Raw genomic sequence first — 10303 nt, 5'->3', positions numbered from 1 at the left:
AACGCGGCCACATCACAAAGGAGTGATTTTATATGCAGTCTAATTTATAATTCGTCTTCTGTTTTGTCATATCCATAGACCAAACATGGGTTGTATAAGATGAGCTGTTTACGTTCTCTGTGCAGTAGCCCCCTGTCATAGACTATCCTCTTGTCTACTCCACATGCTAAGGACGCTCCCCACGGTTATTATAATAATTAAGACCTTTGTCAGGTTTTTAATGGCACACACGACACACTGGAACACACACGTGCATATATGGAGGCGACACAGGACACACACACACACACACACACACACACACACGCAGGTAGGCCTGAGGTCGCGGTGAATTTATTTTCTGCTTTTTCCCATCCTGGACCGTCCTTCCTCAAGGACCCCCCAGGAGCAGTGTGCAGCTTGTAGCGCCCGGGGACCAAGTGAAGTGAACTGTCCATCTTTGGTCAGGGATGGACATGTGTTCTGTTATTTTGCATGTTTTTTCTGTTGAGTTCCTTAGTGGAGCAAACCCCGTTATGATATTGGTTTAAGAGTTTTATTCCCATTGTGCCGTTGTAGCTAAAACTATTAGATTAGTTCCTTACGTGTCTTTCTGTCCTTTTATCTACGTATCTGTAAAGTTTACAACACTTTCCCACAAAAAGCCACACAGTCATCTATATTAAACCATTGTATTGACTACTTAAGCTATGCCTATCGCAGCCCATATCTACACCAAAAAGTATGTAAATTAAGACGTTTCTGATGTCGGCTACATGAATTGAGACTGTAAAAGCATCTTGACTAAAGTAATACTTGCTTGGGAATGGAACATGATCCAGACCCCCCCCCCCCCCCCCCCAAGCCTATACAATATGTTTCCTGCTGGGGCAGTTTTTTCTGTGTACACAGATTCTATGATGTTTTGTGCGAATATATATACCAACAACATTTCCCAAGAGACATTTTACTACTGTAACAAATGTTGAGCTAGTCCAGTATTATGTTGGAATAAAATCACAGACACAGTTGTTTCCAAGTTTAGGCAATAAAACTATGTTTATAAATAAAAACAATTTTTTGTTTGTTGTTGTCATAAAACAGTGTACAGTGAGTATTAAATTGAACCATTTGTCACTATACATTGTCAGTTTCTAATAAATGGAAAACTTGTGATAAATGTATTTCAAAGGGGAAGGGAGGGTTTACAGAAGTAAAATGAGATGTTAGGTTGTATAGCATACAGAATGTAGATGTTAAAGAAACACGATAAATTAAGTCTTTCATACGGTAATGCTCAGGGAGGAGAGGAGAGAGTGTTGGAATCAGCTCTATGCTGGGAACTGGGATTGTGCAGTTGCATCTAGGCTTATATGTTGAGGTGCCTCTTCAGTAGAGTTCCCCTTCCAGTTTTCTGATTGGCTAGTAACTTCCCCAGACATGACATCAGAGCTCCCGTTACCATGGGAACTAAAGCAGACGATTTAGATTTAGGAGACAGTCTGCATTTTAAGAGCACAAGATATGTTAAGCCTTATTAAGTAGTACCTTCAATACTCTTGCATCTATAAACAAGATGACACTATACTTTGTTTTGTCTACATTGCTGTTTGTTAAAAGGCAGATAAAAGTAATGCATACTGAGGATCCTTTGATTTATGTATAATGTTTTTATACACCCAACCTCACACTCCATGTCCTTGAGTTGTTTGAATTCCGAAACAAAACTACAAAATTGAAGTAAAACAACAGGCAAATATAAAACACATCTCAGCTTTTCTTCATGTTAGTGTCTCTTTCTAAACGTGTTGCAGAGATGCAAAGCTTCGTTTGGACATGCTGAGAAGTGGAGACCACACAGGGCCCACAAGCTCGGCCTGTTCTTTCCTTCTGACCTTCCTCTCTATCCCCTCTATCGACTTTAGGATTTAGATGAGAGAAAACAATAGATGAGGCAAGTGCTGATGGGAAGAGTAACAGGAAGACATGAATAGAAACACAAAGGAAACAAAGAGGGTTAGGAAAATAAAAACCTTTCACCTCTCATTCCGCTTCACCCACCCTCACTCATCTGCAACCTCTCCTTCAACCAAAGCAGAAAGAAACAGGAATAAAAAAGAGCTTTTCTTTTTGAGGGAAGTCAGGAAAGAGCACTGCATCTTCTTCACTGAAGAAAGTATGAGACACTCGACAAGAGAGACAGACGGGAGAGAGCCACATGACAGGACACACACTCACTCTTGTCTCTTTCTTTCTCAGACACACACACACACACACACACACACACACACATACATACACCACTACACACCTACAACACAATCACTCCCTGTCCCTCTAAATCCCTCCCCGTTGTCCTTCATCTCTCCTTTCATGCTTTCTCTTTTTCCTGGGGGTTGACAGTGTCCTGAACGTGCTAGACTCAGGATTCACCTGCTGCTGTCCTCAGGTCACATGACGTCCACGAAGAACTCACTGGGGTTTCCCATGGCCATGCGGAAGGACTGGCGCGAGGCCGTGAGTTCGGGGGGCACCGTGGCCAGGTCGCGGCCTGGGGGGGAGCCCGGCGGTGCCATGGGGACGGGGGTGGGGGCCTGGGGCTGCGGGGGCAGGCCAGGCGGTCCGTACGCCGCTGAGTGCATGCTGCGCAGGCTGTGGGTGCTGTGCACACTGCGCTCACTAGGGGGTGCCGAAGAGCGTTCGCTAGGGGCCTTCTCTCGCCTTAGCTCCGTCTCGCTGCCACTCCCTCCTGACTTTGAGTCACCGCCACCACCACCGCCGCTGCCTCCTACTGCTGCAGCTGCAGCTGCTCCAGCTTCTTTCTTGCCACCACTGCGGTTTGAGCCACTACTACGACTCCCTGAGGGAGGACAGATAAGGGGGGAGAGAGAAACAGAAAGAGAAACAGAAAGAGAGGGGTGATTAAAAACAGACTGAGCAGGGGAGTAGAAATGCATCCATTTCCATTGCAAATCTATGCCACAAAGCATCTGTGTGTCTGGGTGAGCCCCTGTGTGCTTTTGTGTCTATGTATGGGTAGACATTCCTGTGTACAGTCAACCTGGTGTGGTCTCTAGCATCTCACCTTCACTGGGCTGGCTGCCTGCGCTACCACCCCCTCCAGTGTAGCTGCCGGGCGGCTCATGCACAGGATGGGGGTTGTAGGGGTGAGGGACGGGGTACTGGTAGGGGAATGCCAAGGGCCACGGGGCAGCTCCTGGGTGGGGCAGGGGGGCTAGGGTGTCCTGATCGGACGCACCACTAGAGCCATCATGGTCGTGTAAGGAGAGATTGGCCATGTCTGCGAGAGAGGTACGTCATTCAGGGATTAAAAGAGGAAGTGGATGGGAAAAAGTTACTAAAAAGGCCACAAAGTAGTTATTTTTGCCTTAAAGAATAGGGCCAATGATTCTACCATGCAGAAAAATAAATACGGTACAGGAGAGCTATAAAGGAGACAAAACAGTTAATGAAAGACTTACTGCCACATAAGTCACCGAAGATGTAGTAACACTGCTCAGAGAAAGTAATCTTGTTGACAGTGTGGCGGATGTAGCCAGCCTTCAGGAGGTTGCTGGCGTACTTGCGTGCCTCTCGGCGGTCCGTGAAGCCCTCAATGTGATGGTATAACCAGTCAACTACATCAGAACCTGCAGAGGTGGAGAAGGGCATTTAAAATATAGTCTTATGGCTCAACTGGCAGGCCATACCATCTGGATTAATTTTCCACAATTTCTAGGGAACCCAATGCAGTCATTTCTCCACATTAATGTATTATTTTGCTGTGATGTAGAGGTGTGTGCAATCGGTGGGGATCGAAAAAGAAGTCATTCACATTCTTATATAATGTATGGATATACACCTCTAGCCCCAGAGTAACTACAGCATATTACCTATGAAGGCGTTGGGGATTGTGATCTTCAGCCACATCCTATCCCGCACCTCCAGTCCAGACTCAGGGGACGCCATTGCCTTGGCAACCGTCCCCATGTCGCTATGAATGGACAGGTGGAAGTCGTCGAACCCTGTGAGGAATGATGAACGTTTGATCAAAGACAGAGGAGAACTGGATGTGTACAGCAAAGCTGTGATGTGCAGGTACTCCAGGACTGTACAAGCAAGAACAGTGGGGACCTTTTCAAATTCCTGTGTTGTGCTGTGTCTTGCAAAATAAAAGTAGGTTGAGGGCTTATGCAAATCGCATCTTGACTGATTAGGGAATTTGAATAAAACTGATTTAGCTTCCCAATCCTTACGACAAGCACTGACTGAAAGCATTTTGCTGTCACAGATCTTGCAGGGATCCATACCTTACAGCAAAAGAACATGCCTTGTGCCCCAGAGGCCAATCATCACCATTGTGATTTTCAATGTGAGCAATGTGATTGGCAGACATGACTGCAGCAACAACACAGCAATGTGAAATGGACACACAAATGGACCTCAAGAAGCCAGGAAATGATATCATCATCAGCAAGCATGCCAGGAGGGGGCTGGGGGGGGGGGGGGGCGCTTGGGAGTGGTGGTGGGGGGGGGGGGCCACACTTACGCTCGGTCTCTGGAATGGAGCTGGTGATGGAGGAGCTTGTGGAGGTGATTGTGCTCATGGAAGGGCTCATACCGTACACCGGATACGCCCCCGTCAGCGCCGCCGTGTGGGACACCCACGCAGCCGGGTCTATGGGACGGATCGGCTCACCTAAAGAAGTAGAGGAAAAGCATGGTCAGGTCAGCTACTGGTTGTCAGCTGATTCAAACAAAATACTGGTCGTGTGGTCAGGTGCGGTGTATGGTATACACAGGGATGGAAGGTGCGTGATATCAGACCACCTGTAAGTAGGCAAAAAAACACAAATACTGGTTTCGATTCCAAGAAAACTAGAACGGCTATGTAAAGATGATGAAAGAGAATTGAAATTCTCATTCTTTCTTGAAAGTTTTAGATAGATGTTCTTCTTAAATTGTTCAAGCAAACTGATTCACTGATATGTAGGTGTATCTAATGGCTTTCAATAGTGTTGAAAACTCACTCAGATTAAAGCAAACATGTAGAGACAAGACATACCCAAAGGGTTGTATTACAGTGTGTGTGTGTGTGTGTGTGTGTGTGTGTGTGTGTGTGTGTGTGAGAGAGAGTGTGTGTGTGTGTGTGTGTGTGTGTGTGTGTGTGTGTGTGTGTGTGTGTGTGTGTGTGTGTGTGTGTGAGTGTGTAGGGAAGGTAAAGAAACACTGTTTAAGTACTCACCTCTGGGCAAGGTGAAGCAGCCTCGTGGATTGGGATCCCAGCATTTGGCGACAGTTAGCGTTATGGGACTGTGGATGAGAAGAGCATGCTATTTTAACCTTAATCTGTTTGATTGGGTTTATGTGTGTGCACATATGTGAGTGTGATACATGTGTATGTGTGTGTGTGTGTGTATCTGTGTGTGTGTGCCTCTTACCCAGGTTTGTGTACTATTTCCCTCAGCACCCTCACGGCGTCATCGTTGTTCATGTTCTCAAAGTTGATGTCATTCACCTTGAGACAAGAACAGATAGTACGGACAGGAAGAGGAAAACATTTGAGGGAGATACACTATGCTGACGGAACTCTCTCTCTCACACACACACACACACACACACACACACACGCACACTGATCACTGCACATAAAAAATGTAATCACAACAAAGTCATACATCAATATCCTGACTGAACACACAAACTCAATTCCAAGGACAGGCGCACACACACCATCTTTTATACATTACTAAAAACTAATGTACAACTACACACTTACTGTCTCCCATCCCAACAAGCACACACAACTTCCCAACACAATGTACAGTATGTTCTGACACCCACACACACACAGCACCCATCTAACAAACACACACACACACAGCACCCATCTAACCAACACACATACCTGGAGCAGCATATCACCAGGTTCTATTCTCCCATCAGCGGCCACTGCTCCACCCTTCATGATGGAGCCGATGTAGATGCCACCATCCCCCCTCTCGTTGCTCTGGCCCACTATACTGATGCCCAGGAAGTTATACTTCTCTGCAGGGACAGAAGGGGGGAGACATCAGAGGAAAGATGAAGGACGGTGAGAGAGGGTGGAAAGAAGGCAGGATGGGAGGAAGGATTGAAAGAAAGAAAGAAAGAAAGAAAAGACAGAATAGAAGAAAGCCAGAGAAGATCAAAAGGAATAAGACATGAGAGAGTGAAGGAAAGAGGATGAGAGAAGAAAGAAAGAAAGAAAGAAAGTAAGAGAGGGGAAAGGAGTAGAATAAAAAGGAGAGAAAGCAAGTGACAGAGGTGAAGCCTACAGGTACATAAGAGACGGTCAACACATTCAGAGTTTCTACTGTAGGCAACCAGAGGCAGAGCAGCAGGCCACACACAAACACACACACGTACTCACCCATGTTTAACGTGACAGTGATTATGTTCAGTGACATGGTGGAGTCTGTGATGCTGCTGAACGATGATGACTGAAGAACAGAAAGAGAGAGAGAAAGAAAGACAAAGACAGAAAGAGGGAAAGACAGACAGACCAACATGAGCACACACATTTAAAGCCATTAATACTAGAGAGGAGACTGCCTTAGCCACGAGAGTTTGTGTGTGTGTCTCAGAGTGAGAGTGTGAGTGTGAGTGTGAGTGTGAGTGTGTGTGTGTGTGTGTGTGTGTGTGTGAGTGAGTGAGTGTGAGTGTGTAAGTACATTTACATCTCACCCTCTCCATTTGTGGTGCCTTTGGTTTCCGTCGGCGACGGCGATGTCGTCTCATCAGTCTTGAGGATGTGCTCTGCTCTGTTGAGCTACTGAACCTGGGTTAGAGCAGTGACATCACGGCCATGATATAACTGCATTTAATGCCATACTCTTGAGGTATTATGCTTTTATGTCCACTCACAATGCATACCAGCCTGGGATTGGCTTGAGGACACCACATGGCGTCTCTGATCCAATCCCGGTGAAGTATGCATTGTATTCAAAAACAGGAGGAAAACCTCTTTTGTGTTGGTTTTATAGAGCATGTGATTGGAGCGTGCTTTGGGTGAGCTATGATGTGTAGGATAAGATGTCTGCGCAGCTAGAAAGGCAATACTGGGAGTAAATGTGTAGTCGTGGAATATACTGAATCGTATCAATGATTTTTTCAGCTTAAGACCACTGAATTGAGTACTGAGTGTGATTCAGTTTATATCTAAGGGTACCTCCTACGTCACATACAAACGTATATATTGTAAAGAGAATACATATGGATTCTATATTGAATGAGTTTATACAAAAATCCTTACGGAAACTATACCAAAGGTTGATTACAATATTTGTGTAGACAAATTTTATGTCTTGTGCCTTGACTAACTTCTATTTTATACGAGCCCATTAAAGAACGCTCTATGCATAGGAAAACTAAGATAACCAAAGCAAGTGGAACTACTGCTTAGAAGCCATTCAAATTAATTCCTACGACAGCAGATTACCTGTATCTGTCTGTACATCAGTGAATGGCTGAACGCTGGTACAGGGCCAGATCGTTCGGAGAGACGTTCATCTGATCAGGCAGGCTGGTGGGCTGTGAGTGTATTATGCATGGGCTATATCCAGTCTGCATGCAAATCTACTCAAGTGTGTTTAAGAATAAGAGATTGTGGATGCGCATCTCCATATGGGCACATATGGCATGTGTGTATAGCATTTATTGTTGCATCTGTGTTAGTGTGTACGTGTCAACTTACGCATTTGTGTGTGTGTGTGTGTGTGTGTATGTATGTGTGTGTGTGTGTGTGTGTGTGTGTGTGTGTGTGTGTGTGTGTGTGTGTGTGTGTGTGTGTGTGTGTGTGTGTGTGTATGTATGTGTGGGTGTGTTAGTGTGTGTGTGTGCGTGTGTGTGTGTGTGTATGTCATCATCCACACTGTATAATGCACCCTAATCTCAACCAACATTTAGAATCCATTGCTCATATTGTTAATGGCTGTAATAAGTACAAAGGACTTTATACTGCACGCCAGTATATGACCGCATTGTCGACCTCTTTTCTAGTACTGTTAAGGGAGTATTCCCCCCCAATGTGTCAATGTACAAAACACTCCCGTATAATGCCAGATTGGTTTCCAGTTCTGATGATGTGTTCTGCAACATCCCTAACACCCCTGATGTTGTTTTCTTGGACAAAGTTAAAAGGGAGGTAGTAGTCCTTGAGGTAGCCTGTGTCTATGACCTCTATATGGACATAGCCTTCCTTGACAAGTTGACCAAATACCAGCCCATTGTTGCTAAGATGAGAGACCTAGGCTATACATGTAAGCTGGTAGTATTGATATTTGGAAGCCTGGGGCATGTTCATAAGCTTTCGGTCAGTGGGCTACGACTGGCAGGTCTTAGTAAGAGACAACTAGCAAAGTTCTGCTCTGTATCAGCTGCTATAGGTAGTCTTGCTGTTTGGCATAGGAGATGTTTCTTGTACCCATGAGTCACTAAGCTGTTCAACCTCTGAGAAATGTTTAAATCCTTTCTGTACAGAATATGATTGGTGGATTCAAATCAATAATTTAAATGTGTGTGTGTGTGTGTGTGTGTGAACTACATATGTTTATGAGCTCACCTGCTGGCAGAGTCATCTTCCTCGGAGTCGAAGAAGCTGGTGGTGTCCAGCTCACTGCTCATGAGGGTGGAGGAGCTCTCATAGCCCGCCAGCTCTGGCCTGCGCTCCAGTCGAGAGTGGCCATTCAGCCTTCCACCTGCAGGGGGCGCCACCACAGAGTCAGCAGATTGCACATTTACAGGCACTGGTGACAGATAACATTGTATTGCACTACAAGGACTTATCTCTAGAACTGGTGCTGATGACTGGGCACCTGGTTCATGTGTTTCTATGTCAGTGTATTCCTATTATGTATAAATATAAGTGAATAGATGTTGTCACAACCCAAACTGAATCCCTTCATGAATCTAAATAACTATGCAGTACAGACAGTCCTCTGGACAGCTTTTGATATCATGAAACGTATTCCTCAGATGTGTAGCCTTCACAGTTAGTGTAATCACTATGTCTAAAGTGCAGATTCACTTGACAAGTTGACATTTTGCTTAATCTGAGTTTTGAGGTCATCCAGCGTCTTTTTTTTTTATTCACATTTTCAAGTGTCTGCGGGCTAAGCCAAACGCTCACTGCTGAAAATGGGAGAGATTTCCTTCGAGCACTTTTCAGAGCATTCCAAGGCCCACCTTTATTTTCCGTGTCTGCTCAGCTCTCATTCTAACCTAATAAGACTCACTTCACCTTCACACTGTAGGTATCCACTGTATCCACTTGAATTGCTTCCAACTAAACTAAACTAAACTCGATCTGATATAGCAAGATGTAAAGGGGGGGGGGGTGCAGGGGAGCCATTCAGTGTAGTCTAGCTGCGAACGTAAAGCGGAGTCAAGTGGAGATGGAGTCAAGTATGACAATGAACAGTGACAGCCGGCAGCCAAACACACCATGGTCGTGGGGGTCTTTCCTCCGTGGTCTCTCCCTCTCCCGGTCTCTCTCCCTCTCTTTGTCTTTGTCTCTTTCTCTGTCTCTGCGCGGAGGCGCTGCGGAGTCTGTTTCCGTGTCGTTATCGAGGTTGTCCTGGCTGCCTGCAGCGTTCGCACTGCCACGGGGAGAGACGGAGGGAAAAGAAGATGAAACATAACGAAGGGGGGAGACTGGGCTGAGTTGGAGAGAAGAAAGATCAGTCGAGAAGAATATTGCCTCTGTCCTTACGACACATACAAAAACTGCAGACACACACACACACACACACACACATACACACACATACACACACACACACACACACACACACACACACACACAGACAGACACACACAAACAGTTGCTTTTCACCAGCAGATGCCTGATTAGGCCCAACAGGCACATCCGTTACTGGGGCAGTCTTTCTCAGGGACCCCTGCTGTTTAAATGTCAAGTGAGTTTTAATGTCAGCCAAAGCATGCCGGGAGCAAGACAATATGTACGAGTGTGTGTGTGTGTGTGTGTGTGTGTGTGTGTGTGTGTGTGTGTGTGTGTGTGTGAGTACGAGTGTAATTCTCAGTGTGCGTGTGTGGGTTCTCATTGTGTGTGTGTGTGTGTGTGTTTGAGTGTGTGTGTGTGTGTGAGTGTTTATTTGCGTGTGTGTGTGTGTCTATGTGTTTGATCGCGTGTGTGAGTGTGTGTGTCAGAGTGTGTGTGTGTGTATGTGTGGACTGCTGATGCTGACTTGTCTATCTGCTCCTGGGCATCACCAGCAGGGGGAGCCCAGAGGCTGAATCATCTTTTTTTCCTCCTCTGTTTTTA

General features: G+C 45.6%; 1 protein-coding gene across 1 annotated transcript in view; it reads right to left on the bottom strand.

Moving 5' to 3' along the window:
• Positions 1-1011: 1011 nt before the first annotated feature.
• LOC105911026 (segment polarity protein dishevelled homolog DVL-3) overlaps positions 1012-10303 on the bottom strand; it is a 28628-nt gene continuing 19336 nt past the window's right edge. The window contains exons 4-15 of the mRNA XM_031573510.2: positions 9463-9617; positions 8582-8717; positions 6706-6799; positions 6392-6461; positions 5888-6027; positions 5421-5497; positions 5225-5292; positions 4529-4678; positions 3873-4004; positions 3462-3629; positions 3065-3280; positions 1012-2839 (exon numbers count right to left, since the gene is read on the bottom strand). Of these exons, the coding sequence (XP_031429370.1) occupies positions 2430-2839; positions 3065-3280; positions 3462-3629; positions 3873-4004; positions 4529-4678; positions 5225-5292; positions 5421-5497; positions 5888-6027; positions 6392-6461; positions 6706-6799; positions 8582-8717; positions 9463-9617 (1816 nt within the window). The 3' untranslated portion in view covers positions 1012-2429. The remainder of the gene's footprint in view (positions 2840-3064; positions 3281-3461; positions 3630-3872; positions 4005-4528; positions 4679-5224; positions 5293-5420; positions 5498-5887; positions 6028-6391; positions 6462-6705; positions 6800-8581; positions 8718-9462; positions 9618-10303) is intronic.

This window comes from Clupea harengus, chromosome 9, assembly GCF_900700415.2.
Source record: "Clupea harengus chromosome 9, Ch_v2.0.2, whole genome shotgun sequence".
Lineage (NCBI taxonomy): Eukaryota > Metazoa > Chordata > Actinopteri > Clupeiformes > Clupeidae > Clupea > Clupea harengus.
Note: the sequence above shows the minus strand (reverse complement) of the source record. Positions and strands in the feature narration are given on the sequence as shown.